Genomic DNA, 23,834 nt, shown 5'->3' on the forward strand with positions numbered 1-23,834 from the left:
CATTGGCATGGTCCTACAGATGCCAGTTTAAAGAGATTAGACTGTATACTTTAAACCCTAAAAATGGCCTGGTTATACGTCACATCACTCTTAAGAACTAATTGACAACACATATCATTAACATATCACCACTGCAGGCCAACAAGTTTCTGTCTTTATTAATATAATAGTAATAGAAAAAGACTGACAGGCTAAAAAAATTACATCCTACTAATGCCAACAAGCAATCACACTACGAATGCAGACAAGCATCCAGGTATTTAATGAACTTAAAAAGCAGCCCTTAGAAGAAATACCCATACCTCATTGAAATATAAAACACTACAATACTCAAGGAGCTGATAAATTCTAGTTAGTTTACTGTGCCTGAACTTTAGAATGTTAGTCAATAAAATACCAGGATTTTTTATAAAGAGATATATCATACATTCAGAATTTGGATGAACGTGCTGACATCTAGGAGGAAGGTTGTCTGCAGTTTGCCTCCTCCTCTTCTTGCAGATCTTACAGAACATGCCTGGTAAGTAAACTCTTTATTTATCTACTGCTGAGAAGATATGCGCTACACCAGGGTTTCTCACACCCAACACATTACCATTTGCAGCTCATATACACAACCCAGTGGTCTGGTTTTATCTTTCAGGCAATACTCTTTCATTTAAAAATCATACAAAAAATTTCCAAAACATAACCTCCAAAACAACTATATAGACTAAATTAACATTAAAAACCAAAATAAGCTTAAAATGGTTGAAAAACATATAAACCAACATTACTATCATGCAAAACTTCTAAGTAACTACAAAAGCAGGTATGCATTCAAATAAAAAACACATATGTAATTAACTTACTAAGATCTAATACATCCGCTACTTGGACACAGGCAGCTGGATTCGTTAGGGGCAACTGGGTGTCTGGGTCTTCCCTTGCAGCAAGACTCATTTCACGAACCAAGAAAAATACCCTCATTGCTCGTCGTGCCCGTTCAACCTATTCCAGATCCATGTCATTAAAAAACAAGAATAAAGAGGGAATCTAGAAAATTATATACAAAGATTAAGATATGATTATAAAACCTCATTTCATCAAGGATCAAACATACAAACATTAGTGTTGAAGACCAGAGTCTTTTCAATGTCTGAAAAGGCTCTGAACAACAGAGAACATCTCTAAACCTGCAAAATGTTCAACCTAAAGGTGGTCTGAACTCTTACTACTGTATTTCTCTAGTGGCATCATATGAATTGGTTGTATATTTCAAAAACACTTCTGCTTTCATAAAACTAAACCTATTTATGCTCACAAACCTTAATAAAAAAAAAATCCCATTAGAAAATAAAACAAAAAGTCTATACAAAGTACAGCATACTTTCTAATCAGTATTAGATCTTGACCAACAATTACTGACTTTCAATTCATCCTTAGCATCAGAGAGAGGCTTCATCTCCTCTTGACTTTTGTTATGACAAGCTGTTCCTAGACACTTTGATAAAGGGACTGACAAATTTGTCAATTCAAACCTATCTTTTAGTCATTATGTTTGGGCTACGGCCTGGAATCCATACACATTTTGACTTGAAAAAAATACTGCATTAACATGAAACAGAATACTATCTAGTTCCTTTATAAAAAAGTTCAGACCCCTCATCAATAAAAACTTAAAAAAACTTTCCCTTACTCCTAAACTTCAGTTCTCTTCTATCTTCATATATATAATGTATGTCTGCCTAAAGAAGCACCTATACTGTTCAAATCTTTTCTAACTCTTCTAATTCTGGTAGAGCTGATCCTATTTTACTTTTAATGCTATGTCCTGTAATATACTTACTGTTCAAAGTATCTACAAGTGACTACCTCCTTGTGAAGATAAACAATCATAATCCTACAAGGTTCTTGTCTTTACAAGCCAAGCAGCCATTTTATATTAAGTAAATATATAAGAACCATATGGTATTTGCATCCAACAATAAAAAAGGAAAACAATCATCATCAATGTCAGCTTTTCTCTTGATGTGGTTAAATGTGGAAGGCAAATGTTAACATCTACTTGTTTCTATCATCATTTCTTTATAGTATAAAAAAGAAAAACATAGAAAACATGGGTATTTAGTAAAGGGCATCTATCTGCCAAGCAACACATAAATTTGGATAAATTAGTGTTGTAAATCTTCAAGTGGATTCTGAACAATTACATTCTGATTTTCCAAGAGAATAAGTTTAAGGTGAATAATTGTGTTCAAAGGTTTCTGATGTGGTCTTGTATCCCAAGGAAGGATAAGAAAAATGGCTGACCACTTAGCCTGAATTGAAAATGGATTATGGTGCATAGTGAGTTTTTCCATTTATCTTCAATCATAGTATTTTCATTTTCTTAATCAACTTTTCTTTGCACAATCACATTTTGCTGGATAATTTCATTTAGGGCCAAAACTTTTATACGAACGATATGAGGGGTAGGTTACAATTAGCTGGAAGGTAACCAGACTTCTCACAGTAAAATGCAGTTGTATATTTCTTAATGATTTGTTGTGATGGAACAAAACACACTCTAGGGTCATAAATGCTAAAACTCTATAAAATAATTCTGAATAAATTACAAAAATACGTTAGCAGTAATATGAAATGTAACCCCACATAAATAATTTACATTCTCTTTCATGAAACACCTCACCTCTCCACATGGCAGTCTCTTGTTAAAATCTATACCAGTCAGAGGAGTACCGGCTGGGGGTAAAAGAACCGAGGCATCTTGTAGTAAATATTCAACATTCAATGGCTTCTTATGCATTTCATGCCACTCATCTTCAAACATGTCAAGGAAGATTTCTTCACTCTGAAATCACCAATACTAGATTAACATGACTGAAAATCAGGACATCAATTTTTTACCTGAAAGGTTTTTTTAAGTTGTTAAAAACTATAAAATTACAAAAATCAAACTTTCCATGAATTGTACCAAGTTCTTTCTTCATAGATTACTGATGAATTGTACCAAGCTCTTCCTTCACAGATCACTGAAGTCAAGAACAAAATCTGATCATTATTAGTTTTTCCAGGAGGGGAGACCCAGTAAGGCATAAAAGTGATCAAATCAAGCAAAGACTAAAGTTGTCAGAGTTTAACTGACTATATTGCAAATAATCTCAATGGACTAAATAAAAATATTAAGCTTGGCAAACACCACGGTACTAATGCAAATGATAACTCTTTCAAGCTGGATTCCAAAAATCAACAGAAAAAGAGAAATTTTAAAAAGTTGAAATAAAAAAATCAGTCACTAATCAAAATATCTATAGTACAGTATACTGGTTACATGTGATATGGAGACCCAGTGAGTTTGACAAGGGTACCAATGGAGTTGTAAATAAAATACTTTTCACCATACAAAAGAAAACCTTTCAGACCAACTCTGCCTACAGTAAAGGGAGCATAAAGAAGAAATAACTGAGCAAAGGAAACAACTTTCTGAAAACTTACTAAAAGAGAATATATTTACTGGGTGATGTTGGCATAACAATATCAATAGAGAATAAATTGTTTGAAGAGGTTACAAGTGTCCAAAGGAAGATGAAAAATGGGATAGCATCTGAACTATAATGAAAAAGTTATTTAATAAAAACAAATGGAGAACCAGTTGTGGGTAGACTGACCAGAATATACACAACAAAAAGAAAACAGGACAAAAAGACTGAAACATGTATTACAATAATAAGTATGAACATATAGGAAACTGGATTAACTACAGTGGGAAAAGCATCTAAGAATAAGACTGGAGTACACTATGTAAGTCTTGGCAAAGGTGATAAGGAATGACTGCAGAGGAGAAAGTTTTATTATAAGAAACATCTACAGACCTTGAGAATGTATCTGAGAAGTACAAAAGAAGCACTGCTATGGCTCATTACTAAAATGATATTGTTAGTATACAATAAAGTTTTGTACATACTTACCTGGCAGATATATACGATTGATGGCCCTCCCAGCCTCCCCTCAGGAGACAGGTGGAAGAGAAAAATCTGACTGAAAAGGGGGGTTGGTTCTTACACCTGCCACCCAGCGGCGGGTAAGGTAGATCACCTGACCTACCTGTAGCATGTGCCGCGAGTTTTGAATTTTCTGTCGTGACGTCAGAGTCGTAAGCTATGTATATATCTGCCAGGTAAGTATGTACAAAACTTTATTGTATACTAACAATATCATTTTTGTACATGAACTTCCCTGCCAGATATATACATAGCTGATTGATACCCTTGGTGGAGGGAAAGAGACTTGAAAGTCCAGAGAAAGGGGAAATAACATATGTTAAAGTAATAAATACCTTTTGGTTCTTACCTGATTTAGGCAGAAGACTTCATAGTTACTGTCTACAAGTCTGCGTTGCCTGAAGAGTTACAGCGAGGGCGTGACCTACAGCTGAAAAACTCTTTGGGTCTACCAATGGGAACTGACTCCTCTTACTTGGCAGAATCCAGTTAGGGTCTAGTCAATGGGGATCAACCCACTTAAATGACAGAACCTGTCCACTACCCTTGCAAGGAGCTTCAAGCACAAAACGATCACCTAACCAAAATACAAATGTTAATACTACGAAAGAAGGAGATGCCTCCTGCATCCTCCTTCCCACAACCAAAAAACACAATACAAATACAATAAGGGAAAATATTTAAAAAGGATATGCTTCAGCTCCCTGCCCCAGCACTGAATCCGCCGATACGTACGGGCCTAACCCAAAGCACTTCTCATACGTAATTCTTACGTCTTTCAGGTAGTGGTTGGCAAAGACTGACTCACACCTCCAATAAGTCGCCTTCATGAGGTTTTGTAGGGACATGTTCTTCTTGAAAGCCAAAGACGTAGAGATGGCCCTTACCTCCATGTGCCTTGACTTTAAAGAAGTCTAAACTGATCTTGGTCACAAGATGCGTGAGCTTCTTTGATAAGGTTCCTTATAAAGAATGACAGGGCATTCTTTGATAAGGGCCTACTAGGATCTCTTACGGAACACCACAGGATGTCTGAGTTAGCCACAAGTTGTTTCTTCTTCTGGAGATAAAACTTTAAGCTCCTTACAGGGCAAAGGGACCTCTCCTCTTCTGATCCAACTAGAGAGGATAAGCTTTTAATTTCGAAGCTCCTGGGCCAAGGTGAAGAGGGGTTTTCATTCTTGGCCAAGAAAGACGGGAGAAACGAACACACAGCTGAGTCTCCTTGGAACCCAACATCTCCTTCCAAAGCTTGCATTTCGCTTACTCTCTTAGCCGAAGCTAAAGCGCAGAGAAACAAGGTCTTCATAGTAAGATCTCTGAAGGAAGCTGAATGGAGAGGTTCGAATCTAGCGGATCTTAAGAACGATAGCACTACATCCAGGTTCCAGCTTGGTGTTAAACAAGAGTTCCTTTTAGAAGTCTCAAACGACTTGATTAAGTCATGCAGATCCTTATCTTCGGAGATGTTTAATCCCCTGTGTCTGAACACAGAAGATAGCATACTCCTGTAGCCCTTAATGGTAGAGACTACCAAACCGCATTTTTCCCTCAGGAAAATAAGAAAATCTGCTATCTGGGTCACAGAGGTACTGGAGGAGGAAACGTTCTGATCCCTGCACCAACGTCGAAAAACATCCCACTTCGACTGGTAGACCCTCGAAGTGGAAGGTCTACGTGCATTGGCAATTGCTCTTGCAGACTTTGCCAGAAACCCCTTAGCTCTGACCAGACTCTTGATAGTCTGAATCCAGTTAGACTGAGAGCGGGGAGGTTCTTGTGAAACCTGTCGAAGTGGGGCTGTTTGAGCAGATCGACTCTTAGTGGCAGAGATCTTGGAACATCTACCAACCATTCCAGTACCTCTGTGAACCAGTCCTGGGCGGGCCAGAATGGAGCTATCAAGGTCATCCTTGCTCCTTCTGACGCTGAGAATTTCCTTAGAGTCTCCCCTAGAATCTTGAAAGGAGGAAACACATAAAGGTCTAGGTTGCTCCAGTCCAACAGGAACGCGTCTACCGCTACTGCTTTCGGGTCTGAAATCGGTGAACAGTACAGGTCTATCCTCGCGTTCCTGGCAGTTGCAAAGAGGTCCAGATGAGGTCTGCCCCAGATCTTCCACAGTCCCTGGCATACGTCCGAGTGAAGGGTCCATTCTGAGGGAAGGACTTGGTTTCTTCTGCTGAGCAGATCTGCTCTGACATTTCTTTCTCCCTGTACGAACCTGGTGAGGAGACTTATCTCCCTTTCCTCCGACCACAAGAGGAGCATTCTTGCTGTTTCGTACAGGGAGAATGAGTGAGTCCCCCCTTGTTTCCGAATGTAAGCCAGGGCTGTGGTGTTGTCCGAGTTGACCTGAACTGAAGACTTCTGAACGAGAGGCTCGAACTCCTTGAGGGCTAACCAAATCGCCATGAGCTCTTTTTTGTTTATATGCCAGGACACCTGTTCCCCCATCCAGGTGCCTGACACTTCTCTGGATCCTAGAGTCGCTCCCCAACCTTTGTCCGATGCGTCTGCAAATAAGACTAGGTCGGGGTTCTTCAACCGTAAGGAAATGCCTTCCTTGAAAAGAAGAGGGTCTGCCCACCATCGGAGATCCTCTTTTACCTCGTTCGAGATTTTGAATACAAAATCTAGGTTCTGAGCACCCCGATTCCAGTTCCGATTCAGGAAGAACTGTAGGGGTCTGAGGTGCAACCTCCCTAGAGAAACGAATTGCTCCAGCGAGGAGAGTGTCCCCAACAGACTCATCCACTCCCTCGCTGTGCATACATCTTTCTCCAGAAAGGCTGCGACCTTCTCTGCACAACGGTTGATCCTTTCCGGGGATGGAAAAGCCCGAAAAACCTGAGAAACCATCCGAATCCCCAGATAAATACGATCTTGGCTGGGGATTAGCTGTGATTTCTCAAAGTTTATCAGTAAACCCAGAGAACTCTCTAAGGTTAGAGTGATGTGAAGGTCCTCCAGACATTTCTGCTTTGATCTGGCCCTGATCAGCCAATCGTCCAAGTAAAGATGAAGCCATTGGGCTACATTCTTCATCAGCCCTGTAAAGACTTGAGGAGCTGTGGAGAGGCCGAAGCACAAAGCCCTGAACTGAAACACTTTCCCTTTCCACATGAATCTCAGGAACTTGCGCGAAGAAGGATGGATTGGCACATGAAAATAAGCGTCCTGAAGGTCTAGTGACACCATCCAGTCCCCTGGACGAAGGGCGGCTAATACTGAGGATGTCGTCTCCATCGTAAACCTTCTCTTCTTCACAAAGACATTCAGGGCGTTTACGTCCAGAACCGGTCTCCATCCTCCTGAGTTCTTGGGCACAAGAAAAAGACGGTTGTAGAAACCCGCGGAATGAGGATCCTGCACCATCTCTATCGCTTGCTTCTCCAGCATCAGCTCTACTGCTAGAGCAAGGGCCTGATTCATGTGAGGGTCTTTGTACCTGGCCACTAACTCCCTTGGTGTGGTGGTCAAAGGTGGTCTCGACACGAAGGGAATGAGGTATCCTTTTTTAATTATAGAGAGGGACCAGTTGTCCGCCCCCTTCTGTGCCCAGACGTCTGCAAAAATGATATTGTTATGATACAATAAAGTTTCATACATACTTACCTTGCAGATATATACATAGCTATAGACTCCGTCGTCCCCGACAGAAATTCGAATTTCGCGGCACACGCTACAGGTAGGTCAGGTGATCTACCGGCCTGCCGCTGGGTGGCAGGACTAGGAACCATTCCCGTTTTCTAATCAGATTCTCTCTTCCACCTGTCTCCTGCGGGGAGGCTGGATGGGTCTTCAATCGTATATATCTGCCAGGTAAGTATGTATGAAACTTTATTGTATCATAACAATATCATTTTCATACATTCAACTTACCTGTCAGATATATACATAACTGATTGACACCCTTTGGTGGAGGGCAAGAGACAGCTAACTACTGACTAGACAGGTAAAAAACATATCTTGTAGGTATTTATAGACCTTGGTTCCTCTGTGTTTCTAGACGAAGGGTCGACTTCCTAGCTATTGCATAGGAGTCTGCTTCGTCTCAAGAGCCTTAGCAAGATAGTGATCTGTGGCCAAGAGTTCTTGTGGGTCTACCGATGGGGTCTTATCCACTTACTCGGTCGAGCCTAATTGGCATTTGTCAATGGGTGCTAATCCGCTTATATGACAATATGCCTATGCCTATTGGCATAACTAAGGAGCGCAACACCGATCCCGATCACCTGTTCCTAACATGAGGGTTCGCGCTAGAATTGAAAAAGAGTTATCCCCCAAACTCCTTTCAAACCTCAATAAAATTCACTAAGTTAAAATAAATTCAACTCATTATTAAAGGATCAGTGTCGGCTCCTTATCCCAGCAACGTATCCGCCGACACGTATAAACCAAGAGAGAAGGATCTCTCGTAGGTTAACTTGACGTCCTTCGTGTAATGAGCAGTCAACACATCGTTGCATCTCTCATATGTTAAAGCTAATATGTCTTCCTGACACATTGTTACGAAAAGAACAAGAATTTGCAAAAGCTCGCACTTCATGAGCTTTTAAATTCTCAGCTGTTTGAAGGTATCATCAAGTCACTTATGAAGTGCTTTAGAGATCACCATTGTTTCAAAGAAGACTAGGACTTTCTTTGAACTGGATCTCATCTGGATGAAGCCTAGAGCCTGGCTTGCGCCTGGCTGGCGCTTTGCGCCTGCTTGGCCGCCTTGCGCCTGCTTGGCGCCTCGCCCTGGCTGGCGCCTTGCGCCTGCCTGGCTCCTTGCGCCTGGCTGGCTCCTTGCGCCTGCCTGGCGCATCCTGTTTGCCTGGCGCCTCGAACCTTGCCAGAGCCTTGCGCCTGTTTGGAGCCTCACGCCTGGCGCGTGGCTGACTTCTCCCCACTTGCTGGAGCTTCGAGCTTGTTAAGAGTCTCGAGGAAAACTGGCGATGTCCACATCGGACACTTTTTCCCGATTTGTTCGCCTCTAGCGCACTGCGCCAGGTTGGAGGCCCGCTCCTTCTCCTCATCAGACAATGACAGTGATCATATTGACTGTCTTTCTCTGGCGTCTTCACACCTGTTTTGGCATTTGGCGCCTGACTGGCGCTACATTGTCCGAAAGTCCTGAAGATCCACCATCGTTTATCAGGAGACTGGAGAAGGGTGGAAGAAATTCTTTCACTTTGAGCTTTTGGCCTTTCCGGCAAGGGGAGGTGATTTTAGTCAGCTACATCCAGTAGACGATAGGAAATCTAAAAGTCCGAGAGACAAGTCTTCCTCCGAGGAGGATCCTTATTGAATACTTCCGTTGCTAACGAGTTCTCCTCCTACATGTTGATGAGTTTTCTCGTTGCAGAAGCTTCCCTATCCTTGCCCGAAGGAAGGGAAGGAGCCTGGAAGTTTGAAGAGATTCTGAGCTGAAATTGATAGGACTCCTGATTTCTAGCTCTTTAATGTATCTCTCTGAACCTTTTGGGAAGTAGTTTGAGCCCTCATCGAGTTCCCAAGACTCTGTAAGTAAACGTTTAAACCTTGTCTTCTTCCGTAGATGACAACGTCAATACATTACCTGGACAACGAAACCTCTATCTGAAAGCGTTGATCCAGGAATAAAAGGCTTTAGTTCTTTTGCCAAACATACTATGCTGGCCACAACCCATTGCTGAGTCTTCATAGAATTTGATTCCGGATTCTAAAGCCCAAAATTTCACTTGTCCTTTTGATCGTTTAGGACCAAGAGAAACATTTGATGAGGAGCAGTTCCATCTTGTCGGAACACGGAATCTGAGGCCCAAATTAGGATCCCATTCTAAGTATAAGATCTCCTACTCTTATCGTACAGAGGTATTGTTATAAAGATCCCGAAGATATTCTTAATTCTCTACTATCTCTAATATTCTTTGTCGAGACAGAGTATATCTTTTTACTGTGTTCATTGATAGCATAAAATACCAAGGTGATTCTACCCCCTGAAATGGAAGAAAAATGATATTGTTATGATACAATAAAGTTTCATACATACTTACCTGGCAGATATATACATAGCTATCGACTCCGTCGTCCCCGACAGAAATTCAAATTTCGCGGCACTCGCTACAGGTAGGTCAGGTGATCTACCGCCCTGCTCTGGGTGGCAGGACTAGGAACCATTCCCGTTTTCTAATCAGATTCTCTCTTCCACCTGTCTCCTGCGGGGAAGCTGGGTGGGTCTTCAATTGTATATATCTGCCAGGTAAGTATGTATGAAACTTTATTGTATCATAACAATATCATTTTCATACATTCAACTTACCTGTCAGATATATACATAGCTGATTGACACCCTTTGGTGGAGGGCAAGAGACAGCTAACTACTGACTAGACAGGTAAACAACACATGTTGTAGGTATTTATAGACCTTGGTTCCTACCTTATCAGGTGGAAGACTTCGTGACCTGCTGTCTAGGAGTCCCCTGCTTCACCTCAAGAGCCCTTGAGGCGAGATAGTGATCTGTGGCCAAGAGTTCTTGTGGATCTGTCGATGGGGTCTCATCCACTTACTCGACAGAACCTAACTGGCATTTGTCAATGGGAGCACATCCGCTTATATGACAACACGCCTTTATTTAAGGAGCACACAACCGATCCCGATCACCCGAACCTAACACCCGTGTTAGTTCTAAGATTGCCAAGAGCTATCCCCAAACTCTTAGCAAACAACCACAAACTCAATAACCACACATACAATAATACAAAAAAAAAAAATATTCTTTTTTGTACCCCTCTAAAAGTCAGCTGTCACCCGATCTCCTAGTGAAGAGAAGTGAAGGTCGCCTGTGCGACACCTGACACTTCCATGCACAGGAAACTCAAGAAAACACATCCAACAAGAGGGTTACATACAATATTAAGGATCGGTGCTAGCTCCCTTACCCAGAACCGTCTGTGCTGACACAAACGGACCTAGAGAAAAACATTTCTCATACGTAACTCGCACGTCTTTTAAATAATGAGATGCAAACACAGAGTTGCATCTCCAATAAGTTGCATCCAAAATGTTCTTAAGTGACATATTTCTTTGGAATGCCACAGAGGTTGCGATTGCCCTAACTTCGTGGGCTCTCACTCTTAAAAGATTAAAAGAATCATCTGGACAATTCTTATGAGCTTCCGTAATAACACTTCTAACAAAGAAGGCTAAGGCGTTCTTGGACATTGCTCTCTTGGGGTCTTTTACTGAGCACCAAAGACCTTTTTGCGAACCCCCCCAACTGCTTCTTCCTGTCCAGATAGAATTTAAGAGCTCTAACTGGGCAAAGGGATCTTTCTGCCTCTCTGCCCACCAAACTAGAAAGTCCTTTTACCTCGAAGCTCCTGGGCCAGGGATTCGAAGGGTTTTCATTTTTGGCAAGAAAGAGAGACTGGAATGAACAAATTGCAGAGTCTCCTTTGAAGCCGACTCGTGATTCAAGGGCGTGCAACTCACTGACTCTTTTTGCCGTTGCAAGAGAGATCAGAAAACAAACCACTTTTAGTGATATTACGAAATGAAGCAGTGTGTGGTGTTCGAATTCTTCGGAGGATAGAAATTTAAGAACCACATCTAAGTTCCAGCTTGGAACCTTAGGTTCAAGTGACTTTGATGTTTTCGAAGGAACGAATGAGGTCGTGCAAATCCTTATCATTCGTTAGATCTAATCCCTTGTTTCTAAAGACTGCTGAAAGCATACTCCTGTACCCCTTAATAGTCGGTACAGAGAGATGCGACTTTTCTCTAAGAAACAGAAGGAAATCCGCAATTTCGGTCACAGAGGTACTGGAAGAGGACAGCTTCTTCGACCTGCCCCAGCTTCTGAAAACTTCCCACTTCGATTGGTACACTCGCCTAGTAGATGATCTGCGGGGCTCTAGCAATTGCGCTTGCTGCCTGGCGAGAAAAACCCTCTCGCTCTGACAAGTCTTTCGATAGTCGAAAGGCAGTCAGAGCAAGAGCGGGTAGATTTTGATGGTACCTCTCTCGAAGTGGGGTTGTTTGAGCAGATCTATTCTGTTTGGAAGAGATCTGGGGAAGTCCACTGTCCACTCCATCACCTCTGTGAACCAAATTTGAGATGGCCAATACGGAGCAATCAGAGTCCTTTTGGTTCCTTCGGATGCCACGAATTTTCTGACTACTTCCCCAGTATCTTGAACGGGGGAAAAGCGTAAACATCTAGCCCTGACCAGTCCAGGAGAAAGGCGTCTGTTGCATAAGCCCTGGGATCTTCCACTAGGGCACAAAATGTGTCTATCCTTTTGGAGAGGAATGTGGCGAAAAGATCTATTTGAGGCTTCCCCCAAAGGTACCAAAGGCTCTGACAGACTTCTGAGTGGAGTGTCCATTCTGTGGGAAGGACCTGGAACCTCCTGGTCAGTCTGTCCGCTCTCACATTCCTCTCCCCTTGGACAAACCTCGTTAGAAGAAGAAACTACCTTCCTTTGGTTCGCCCAAATCAACAGATCTCTTGCTAGCTCGTACAGAGCGAAAGAGTGAGTCCCTCCTTGTTTCTTGACATAAGCCAGAGCGGTCGTATTGTCTGAGTTTATCTGTACGACCTTGCCTCTGACTATGTGTTCGAAGCTCTTTAGCGCAAGGTGAATTGCTAAAAGCTCCTTGCAATTTATGTGCCATGACACCTGTTCTGCCGACCAGGTGCCTGACACTTCTTTGGATCCCAATGTTGCACCCCAGCCCGACTCCGACGCATCTGAGAACAATGTCAGGCTTGGGTTCCGTACTTGCAGGGATACTCCTTTGTTTTCTTTTAAGGGAATCAACCACCACTTTAAATTATTTTTTATTTCCTCCGAGATTGGAAACGTGTCCGAGAGCTGTCCTGTCTTCCAACTCCAACTTCTTCTCAGGAAGAACTGAAGCGGACGAAGATGTAGTCTTCCTAGGGGAAAGAACTGTTCGAGCGAGGAAAGGGTCCCCAGAAGGCTCAGCCATTCCCTCGCTGAAGTGCGCTCTTTCCCTAAGAAGTTCGATACTGTGGCACAGCCTTTCCTTATTCTCTCTTGAGAGGGAAAAACGAAAACGAAAACCCCGAGAATCCATCTGAATCCCCAGATAAACCACGTTCTGGCTGGGGATCATCTGAGACTTCTCGAGGTTCACGATCAATCCCAATGATTTTGTCAATTCCAGTGTTGTTGACAGGTCCTCCAAACACTGCTTTTGAGACCTGGCTCTGATGAGCCAGTCGTCCAGGTACAGGGAGACGTTTATCCCTTTCAAATGTAAATGTCTTGATACATTTTTCATCACGTCCGTGAAGACTTGAGGAGCCGTGGAAAGGCCGAAACACAGGGCCCTGAACTGATAGATTCTTCCCTCGAACATAAATCGAAGGTACTTCCTCGACGAATGGGGTGGATCGGGATGTGGAAATATGCGTCCAGAAGGTCTAGGGACGCCATCCAATCTCCTTGACGCAGTGCTGCAAGGACTGGAAGCAGACGTTTCCATGCTGAACTTCTGTTGTTTTACGAATTTGTTCAGCGCACTACATCCAGTACCGGTCTCCATCCCCCCGAGGCTTTTGCTACAAGAAACAAGCGATTGTAAAACCCCGGGGAGCTGCAATCCAGCACCAGCTCTATTGCTCTTTTGTCATCTGTTCCACCATCTGACGAAGAGTATCCATCAGAACAGGGTCCCTGTATCTGGCGGACAATTCCCTCGGTGATGTTGTCAAGGGAGGAATGTCCTTTAATGGGATGTAATAACCCTTCTTGATGATTGACATCGTCCAAGGATTCGATCCTATGTCTTCCCAGGCTTTCGCAAAGAAATGTAACCTGGCTCCTACAGGTGTCTGGAGGACAGAATTCTCACTTTCCTTCTTAAAGGGACGGAAGGAGGACCTGCCCCTTTTCTCGGTTGACTTCCTTCTGGCGATAAGATCTAGCTGGAAGGCCTCCTCGAAAGGGCTGCTGCTGAGCTGGACGAGCCACTTTCTTTTCCTCACTGGCCACAGGCCTATTTTTCCTTGAGGATTGTCTAAGGAGATCCTGGGTGGCCTTTTCAGTCAGTGAATGGGCAATATCCTTCACCAACTGCGAGGGAAAAAGATGTTCTGAGAGAGGCGCAAACAATAAGGCGGATCTTTGCGAAGGAGAGACGGCCTTCGTGAGGAAAGCACTGTGAACCGCCCTCTTCTTTAAAACTCCTGCACCAAAGAGGGAGCATACTTCAGCCGATCCATCCTGAACAGCCTTTTATCAATGCATGTGAGGATGCTATTTAGGGTTTCTGGGTCAGTTGTTCTTTTCATGAGACTTCTTGGCAAGAACCCCAAGGGACCAATCTAAGAAGTTAAAAACTTCTAAAGTGTGAAAAAGCCCTTTGAGGAGGTGGTCCGTTTCCGAAAGACCCCATGTTACTTTTGCTGAATTCAAGGCGTGTCTTCTCGATGAGTCTACTAAACTTGAGAAGTCTGACTCAGCTGAAACAGACAGAGACAATCCCATATTTTCTCCCGTTTCGTACCAAATGCCTCTCCTCCCTGTAAGTTTAGCGGGAGGCATACAAAGACCGCCTCCTTCCTAACTACTTCTTCTTCTTGAACCAGGAGTCAAGAGATTGTAGCGCCCTCCTCATAGATATAGCAGGCTTCATTTTTAGGAAAGAGGAAGACTTGTGCGTTTTCGTGCTCGAAAACAGAGAGCGTTGGAGAAGGAGGAGCGGCTGGCGTTAAAGAGTCTCCATATTCTTCCAAGAGAAGGGACGAAAGAACTTGTTAATTAGAAAATCCTTCCTTCATTTCATCCTCCGAGGCATCTTCTGGGTTCATAGGCTCGGAAGGAGAAGGCTCCCTTCTTCTTCTGTTTCTTCCCTTACTCTCTTCCTTTCTGAAGAAGCACTCCTAATTGAAGAGGGGCTAAGAGTTACTCTCTCTTTGCTAAAAGATTGACGCTTGGATGACTCCTGTCGGATGTCAGGCTCTTCATGCAGGGAATGCGCCTGGTGTACAGCAGGAGTACTCGCCTGGAAGGAAGTAAAGTGTTTTGGAATACTCCTGGTGCTTGGCAGGCGCAACGCGCTTCGAATACTCCTGGCTTTGGTAGGCGCATCTTGTTCCGAATACTCCTGGCGCCTGGGAGAGTATTAAGTTCAGAATACTCCTGGCGCCTGGGAGGAGTATAAGGTTCGGAATACTCCTGGCGCCTGGGAGGAGTATTAAGTTCAGAATACTCCTGGCGCCTGGGAGGAGTATAAAGTTCGGAATACTCCTGGCGCCTGGGAGGAGTATCGAGGTCCGAAGACTCCTGGCGCCTGGCAGGAGTATGTCGCTCCAAATACTCCTGATCCTTGGAATGCGTATGGTGTTTAGTAGGAGTATTGATCAAGGTAGGCGCTTTTCGTTTAACAAGCGCTCTACTCCCACTAACAGGATCTTCTTCTTCAGTTAACTCTTGCGCTTGGATGAAGATCTTGAACGTTGTACTGAATACTCTGGCTCTTTGCGCCTACTCGGAGCCTGGCTCCTGGCTGGAGCCACACTCTTGACAGAAGTAACTTCCTTTCTTACTTCTCTCCTGTCTAACGCATCGCTCCCCCCACAGAGATGGCCGCTTGTGCGACAACTCCCTGTAGGGTTCGTCGCGCCCGACAGGAGATCGGTATTTAGATCTTTTAATAGGAAGCCTATCATCCTTCTTACGAGTAGGCTCCTTATAAAGAACTCCTACCAACGAGGCTAATTGTTCCTGCATATTCATTAAAATTTTCCTGGTTGAGGAATCTTTCGAATCAGGAGAGGGAGATCTGGTGAATAAGGCGCTCTAGGCATCTCCTTCCAGACCCATAGTCTTGGAATGTTTTCTAGCCTTCTTTATTACCGAAGGCGCTCCTTCTTCAGAGAAGCGCTCGGGACTAGAATTGAGCTCATGTTCTTTCATACTCCTCTTCAGCGGACGGGAAAGTTTCGACTCCTTCCATCCTCTTCTCGGAGAGGGCGAACTAGAAGACGAAAAGCACTCTCGAAGGACGCTTTTCCTATAGCGGTCCTTGGCAGTTTGTGATATGATAGATTCTGCCGAAGGACGCCTGATCATTGGGGATTCTCCACAACCCCCGTACGGCTTTCGACTTTCCTTCTCCTCCGGGCCAGGGAGCTTGGAAGAGGTCTAGGCCTGGGAGCGTCGCAGAGACGACCAGACGCCCCTCCACTACCACTGGTGACACTAATATCACTAGCGAAACCACATTCACTTTCCTTACCTTCCAATGCTGCCATTTTTTTCCTGCATTTTCTGAAGGGAAGCTCTGAGTTCCGCTATTTCCGAAGCAGAACTAGAGGGATTAGCAATTTGTGAACGGGCTGAAACAGAATGGGCATGATTATCAGAGGAAGAAGCTACAGAACTAGACAGTAAATCATGAGATGTAGACATTCTGCGGGTTTGTAAGCCGCCTTCCTCTCTCTATCTTTCTCTAACTTCTTCAAGTAAGAAGTTAGATTCTTCCACTCTTGCGCACCAATTTCTCACACTCGTTACACGTATTCTCAATCGAGCATTCAACCATTCTACAACCATACATGTAGTGTGAGGATCTACCGAAGCTTTCGGAATCCTCACGTTACAGCCCTCATTACACACACTCTGAAACTAACACTAGAGTCAGACATATTCACGAATTCCAAAAACCAAGTCCAAAAACAGTCCACGATAGCGAATGCCAAACAACGATCCAAGTACGTCACCAAAATATCAGCGAGAGATGATCAAAAGTGTTGTGAAAAAGAATTCTAGTCAGGAGGAAGTAACAACAATGTTGATACCACCGGCGACAGAGAGAATCTGATTAGAAAACGGGAATGGTTCCTAGTCCTGCCACCCAGAGCAGGGCGGTAGATCACCTGACCTACCTGTAGCGAGTGCCGCGAAATTTGAATTTCTGTCGGGGACGACGGAGTCGATAGCTATGTATATATCTGACAGGTAAGTTGAATGTATGAAACCATTATGTGGTTCACAGAGGTATCGGAAGAGGACAGTTTCCCCTTTCCATCTAGCACGATCTGCAGCAACTCTATGTCTTTAACATATTTGAAGGAATTATCAAGCTTCCCTTGAAAAATCCTCTCATTCATATTTTTTTCTGGTTCAGTCTGCACGCAGACAGACTCAGAGTGGATAGGTTTTCAGGTCCAATATTTATAATAGATTCCGATAAAATCTCTACTCTCTTAGAAAAACCTTCCGACACATGCTGAGAGAAGAATGTGACCTCTGTGAATCCAACCTTTTTATTGCTAAAATGATGCATTCATCTTCTTCCTTTGACGCCCATTTATCTTAATATCTGTTAAGAATATATATAACTAGGGGAAAAAAGACTAAAGTTTATTCCCCTATTTAAATTAAAGATGGCGTATCTTGCTATCTCTCTTGTTTCGAGGAAAAGGAAGCAATCTATAAGAAGCTCATTCGTCTTCTACCTTGTGAAGAGATCTGTGAATACTTTCCGCAGGTTCTCACAACTCTTTCCAATAAATGTTAAACATACGTTAACAGTTATTATCGTCAATCAAGAAGGTTCTCACGGACGTGCAAAATCCCGCATCGAACCTGGTAAGGATCGTTACGTTCCGTGTCTGTTTCCAAATAGGTTAAATCATGCTCTGCCGAATTAAAATCCTTTATAATACCGTCACATTGTGGTAAACAGCATTCATCTAGGAAACTCTTGTAAGGATAGTAGGAATTCTGTAATTAACCACGGTGTGTGCATAAAGCTTAACCGTAACCGTTATCTTAAGGTGAATTTTCTACTACATTCTTTCCTCGCCGAGGCAGAGAGATCCTTAGAAAAAACGAATACGAACTTATTCACGTTTGGCTAAAAATCCCCTCAATTCGTGGTTAAGTCCCTGATTGTAGGGGGAATATACAGTGAACCATTCGATCCCTTAGGAGAGAGAGATGTAACCAACCGCTAACGACCGAGAACCGGATGGTACTGAATTGGCTTACAATTACAGCCGTCTCGTTCACTGCCTGGCTGCATTCATTCTGAGTTGCCAGTTACTCCCTTCAATGAAGGGATATAATAAAATTATTCTCGAGCCTAAGAAAGCTCTCAATAATGCAAATTTAAGCCAAACAACCTTTGTTAAATACCGAAGCTGAGTAGCTATTGTCGTAACAAACCTTTTAAGCGAAGTCCTTACTAGGAAAATCCTGTAAGGATATAGATAATTCCGTAGCGAACCAGAAAGGCAACTATGGTATGCGTATATGACTTGTCATTCAGTAGTCATATACACTAAGTCTTCTACGACATTCTTTCCTCTCCGACATGCAGAGAAAGAATGGAAATCTTACTCTCTTCGTTCTTTTCGTCAATAAACCCGAATGAGTATTAGTCGAAAGAGATCGCAAATGACAACCGAGGATCGAAGAGAATCTCTCCAGCTTTTATTATCTTGGAGATAAGTCCGTATTTTATGCCTTTCTTATCAGGAAGAGCCTCTAATCAATGAATGAGAGCTCGTACGAATCTTGTTCAACTTCCAAACGATTGCCCCTCTTTCTGTAAATGGTTGGTTGCATTATTTTTTAGGAGGAGGATGATTTTAATATCCTCTTACTAATACTGAACTAATTCTCACAATTCTGCTCTATCTTCCATTCCTCAAGTTGGGAGAAGATTGACAACCGGAGGAGACGCTTCCTTTCGAAAGGTGAAGGGCTTTTAGCAGTACCGACTCTAACCTGACAAGGGCTACGGCAGCCTGTGCTACATCTTGAGTCCCTACCAGGAAAAAGCCGAACTTGCTCTTGCCTTTATTGCATTAAGACTATCCTGACAAGGGCAACGGCCGCCTGTGCGACAACTCCCGTCCCTATCAGGAGAAGCCTCGAATGTCTTTCACCTTTCGCCTGGAGGACTCTTGGCGGTTGTCAGGCTCTTCTTGTAGGAGAAAGTGCCTGGCGCTAAGCAGGAGTATCTGCCTAGAATATCCTGGCGGCCCACTGGGAGGAGTATCGCGATCGGAATACTCCTCGTGCTCGGAATCTCCTGGCACCTGGCCAGGAGTACGCGCTCCGAATACTCCTGGCGCCTGGGAGGTATCGTGCTCGGAATATCCTGGCGCCTGGCAGAAGTATCGCGTTTCCTCCGAATAATCCCTGGCGCCTGGGAGGAGTATCCTGCCTCGGAAAATATCCTGGCGCCTGCAGAATTATCCAGTTTCCCTAGGCGGATTATCCGTGATCGGAATACTCCTGGCGCCCTGGAAAGTATCACGTTTCCGAATAATCCTGTCACCTGGGAAGGAGTTAATCGTGCTCGGAATACTCCCACTTGGCGCCATGGTTAGTAAGTAATCCGCCTTTCCTAGGAAGGTAGTTCTGTGATCCATAAAATACTCCCTGGGCGGCCTGGTATGGAGTTTATCAACTTTTCCAATACTGCCTTGGCCGCCTGGGGAAGGAGTATCGTGCCTCGGAATACTCCTGGTCCTGGCAGGAGTTATCGCGTTTCCGAATACTCCTGGCGCCTGGGGGAAGTATCCGTGATCAGGACACTCCTGGCCTGGCAGGAGTACTCGCAGTTCCGAATTAATCCTGAGCGAATGGGAGGGGACGTGATCAGAACACTCCTGGCACCTGGCAGGAGTATCGCGTTCCGAATACTCCTTGACGCCTAGGAGGAGTATCGTGATCAGAATACTCCTGGATCCTAGCAGAACGTATCGCGCTTGGAAAGTTTTTCTTGTGCGGAACAAGGTTCCGCGCGCCTGGAAAGTTTCCGCGTTCGGAGTGTTCCCGATTATCCGGAAAAAGATTCACCCGCTTGGAAAGTTCCGAGCGTCTGGAAAGGCGATCCTCGCCTGGAAAGTTCTGTACGTCTGGAAGTTTCCGCTTGTGCGGAAAGTTCCGAGTGATTGTCACATTCCGCTTATGTGAAATGTTCTGCACATTTGGAAATATTCCTTCTTGGAAAATTCCAAGAGCCTGGAAGGCGATTTGAATCTGGAATCTTCCCGCCTTCTGGAAGGTTCCGCTTGTGCGGAAGGTCCGTCCGTGCGGATGGGTTCCGATCTCTTGTACATTTGTTCTTGCTTAGAATTCGACAATACTTCCATTTTCGACATAGCCCTCCCTTTCTTCTGAATGAGAAGGACTTCCATTTCCGATGAAGATCCTGGTTAATAGTGGCGCCTATATTCAGGCCCTTCAGGTGCTTTGCGCCTCGTTTCAGGCGCTTTGCGCCTTGTTTCAGACACTTTAGGCGCATTGAGCTCGTTACCGGAGCTTCATGCCGAGGAGCTAGAAGCTTAAAAGTATATATGTGTAATCACTAAAACGAGATCCATATAATTCATTCGATCAACAAATATTCTTTAATATCTAATTCGTTCTTCTCAGAATAGATATATTTTCATATACACGTACCGATGAGGAATTTATTGAAATAACTATTTCAAACCCCCATGGGATAGAGCCCTCCCCCGTCCAGCTGTACGGGGGACGAACCCGGATAGGGCAATGCCTCTACCGCAACTGTTATCGAATGATGTCTTCCTTTCTCCGTCTCTTCTGAGGTTCCGATAGGCAGATGAGATTATCTTGCATCTTCATTTAATCTACGCCGTTTGAATGTTATTCTTCTCCTTATTCGTCAAAGACGATAATAATAAGGGAACACATTGAATTAGGATGCCTTCCATGGCTATCCCTGGCAGTCGGGTGGGACGTCCTACAGAATCTGCCGAGGGGACACCTGATCGGTGGGGATTCTCCATAACCTCCGTAAGGCTTTCGACATTCCTTCTCCTCTGGGCCTGTGAGCTTGGAAGAGGTCTAGACCTGGGAGCGAGACAGAGCCGATCAGACGCACCCTCTTTTGCAATGGGGAACACTATATGTAATCACTTCTTACCTTATAATAGCTCGTATCTTGAGCTGCATTCCTTTATCTTCAAATTGCAAATGAATTTGTAGTTTCTGTGAAGTAAGAAGGTGATGAGGAAACAACACTACTAGTACTGTTAATATTCTAACTGCTCGTCAGAACGAGAGCTATTAAAGCTTCTAAAGAAAGCATATCTAGTTCTATGTTTTTCTGACTTCCTCAAATAGGAAGTTACCTTATTTTCCTCAATCAAATTCTAACATTTATTACACTTTATCAATGAATAAATATTTATATTTTCCCCGCCTGTCTTGCAAAACTATGTAATTGTCTACCGAAAACTTCGGTAGTTACACATCCTCTATTCTTCATTAAAAGTTATTAAAAAGTTATTAAAAGCGTATGCCGAACCACCGATCCAGTACTTCCCTGTAAAAGTCGGCCAAGAAGATCGATGGCGAATTAACACGAAAATCAAATCAGGAGGGAAAGTAAACATGTTTACATTCCCAGCGACAGAGAGAATCTGATTAGAAAACGGGAATGGTTCCTAGTCCTGCCACCCAGCGGCAGGCCGGTAGATCAAATGACCTACCTGTAGCGGTGTGCCGCGAAATTCGAATTTCTGTCGGGGACGACGGAGTCGATAGCTATGTATATATCTGACAGGTAAGTTGAATGTATGAAACTCAGCAGTCTGGCACCTACTGCAGTCTGGAGGACACTCATACTATTTCTTCGCTCTGATAGAACGAGAGAAGGTCCTTCCTCTTCTAGGAGGTCTTGCTCCCCTGGAGGAAGAAGCGCGGGAAGAAGGGCCTCCTCGAAAGGGCTCTTGCTTGAACGACGTCTCCTTCTTCGACTTAGGTTGAAAAGAAGCCTTAGGAATTCTCGCTGAGCGAGCCAACATATCTTGCGTCGCTTTAGCAGAAAGAGCGTTGGAAATGTCATTAATGGTCTTCTTGGGGAAGAGTTGCTGGGAAAGATTAGCAAATAACAGCGACGATCTCTGCGCGTGCGACACCGCTTTGGTTAAAAAGGAGCAGAAAACTGCCCTCTTCTTAACAACTCCTGCCCCGAAAAGCGAAGCTATCTCTCCAGTACCGTCTCTCACTGCCTTGTCCATGTAAGACAATACTGAATGTAAATCCTCTGGAGATAGTCTTGATCCCTCGTCTTCTTAGCTAAGACTCCTAGGGTCCAGTCGAGGAAGTTAAACACTTCCAGCACCTGGAACATTCCCTTCAGAAGGTGGTCGAGTTCACTCATTCCCCACGTCATCTTAGCTGAATTAAGCGCCGAACGACGTGCGGAATCCACCAACAAAGAGAAGTCCGCGTCTGCAGAAGCTGGAAGAGTCAAACCCAAAGGTTCCCCCAACTCGTACCAGAATCCCATCTTTCCGGTAAGTTTGGAAGGTGGGAAGGAAAAAACTGTCTTCCCTTCTCCTCCTTGGAGACCAACCAATCGTCGAAGCTCTTGAGCGCTTTCTTCATTGACAACGTAGGTTTCATCCTCACCACCGACGACGTCTTCGAAGTTTTAGCTGTAGAAAATAAGGAAGGGGGAGAAGGAGGTGCAACCGCCGAAAGAGACTCTCCAAATTCTTGTAAGAGGAGTTCCGTCAATTTCTTGTAAAAGGAACCTGAAGAATCCTTCGGAAGATCTTCCTCGGAAGCACCATGTCCTTCTTCCAAAGAAAGACGTTTGGACGATCGGCTGCCTATAGGAGAGCTTTTCCTAGGAGAGCGCCTACCAGGAGAACTCCTACTGGGAGAGGGCCTGCTGGGAGAGCGCCTGCTGGGAGAGCGCCTGTTGGAAGAGCGCTTGCTGGGAGAGCGCCTGCCGGGCGAGCGCCTGCTGGGAGAGCGCCTGCTGGGAGAGCGCCTGCTGGGAGAGCGCCAGCTGGGAGAGCGCCTGTAGGGAGAGCGCCTACTAAAAGAGCGCCTGCTAGAGGAGGCGCGTCTGTCCAAATCCTTGTCAGAGACAACTGAAGGGCTCCTAGTATGAGGAGAGCGCCTATCAGGAATCTTACGCCTGCTAGGCTCTAGGCGCCTGTCAAGTTCTAAGCGCTTGTCAGGCCCTTGGTGCTTGTCCAATCCAACTCGCTTGTCAGGCTCTTGGCGCCTGTCACAAAGCGAAAAGTCTTCCGAAGAAGAACGTCTATCATACGCAAAGCGTTTGCGAGATACTGAGTGCCTATCTGAACGAGTGCGCTCGCAAGAAGGCGATAGTCTAGTCTGTCTCTTGCTAGGCTCTTTGTGCCTACCTTCTTCTCTGATTCTGACAGATGGCGAACGAATCTCAGGTGAAGAAACAAAATCCAGAGAAAAGCGCCTACTAGTCTCCGTGCACCTATACAGAGGAGAGCGGCTTCCAGGTGAAGAGCGCCTACTGCGATCTTGGACGGAACGAGAATCCTTGTTCTTGTCAAACTCTTGACGTTTACAAGAAGAGGAGCGAGTCTTCGGAGAGCGATGTCTATCCTCCCTAAAACTAGGAGAGCCGTGTTCCGGAGAAGAACGCCTGTCAGGATCCTTCCGTCTGCTATCGTGAAAGGAGCGCCTGCTCAGAGAGCGACTGAGTCTCTCTTTAATGAAAGAGGCTCTGCTGCGAGGCTCTTGCACTTTTTCTGCATTAGGTGAAAAATCCGCAGAATCCTTCTTTGACTTCTTCACCGGTAGAGAGATGTCCTTCCGACGGTGAGAACTCCCCGCTAAAGAGTTGGCTAAAGCAGAAATCTGCGGCCGTAGGCCGGCCAAGATGCGCGCTGGCGATCTCTCAAACTCTTCGGTAGGAGTAGCAGCCCGAGCGCGGAAAGGAGAAGAGGATCCTTTAGATCTCCTGGCTCTCTTACGCTCGATCTCTGGTTCTTCTGAGAAGGATTCGGGGCTGGAAGGAAGGGTGCAAGGCTCCTTCCAAGCTCTCTTGAGAGGGCGAGATGACTCCGAAGCACTCCATCTACG

General features: G+C 44.5%; 1 protein-coding gene across 8 annotated transcripts in view; it reads right to left on the reverse strand.

Moving 5' to 3' along the window:
• Positions 1 to 23,834, reverse strand: part of LOC135201768 (protein CLEC16A homolog) — a 208,954-nt gene that overhangs the window by 111,877 nt on the left and 73,243 nt on the right. For 7 of the 8 annotated variants that reach the window (XM_064231008.1, XM_064231011.1, XM_064231009.1 and 4 more), the window contains exons 13-15: positions 2,672 to 2,833; positions 852 to 990; positions 428 to 517 (exon numbers count right to left, since the gene is read on the reverse strand). In XM_064231008.1, coding sequence (XP_064087078.1) covers positions 428 to 517; positions 852 to 990; positions 2,672 to 2,833 — 391 coding nt within the window. The remainder of the gene's footprint in view (positions 1 to 427; positions 518 to 851; positions 991 to 2,671; positions 2,834 to 23,834) is intronic. The other variant, XM_064231010.1, reaches the window with a different exon arrangement.

Source organism: Macrobrachium nipponense, chromosome 28 (genome assembly GCF_015104395.2).
Source record: "Macrobrachium nipponense isolate FS-2020 chromosome 28, ASM1510439v2, whole genome shotgun sequence".
Classification (NCBI taxonomy): domain Eukaryota; kingdom Metazoa; phylum Arthropoda; class Malacostraca; order Decapoda; family Palaemonidae; genus Macrobrachium; species Macrobrachium nipponense.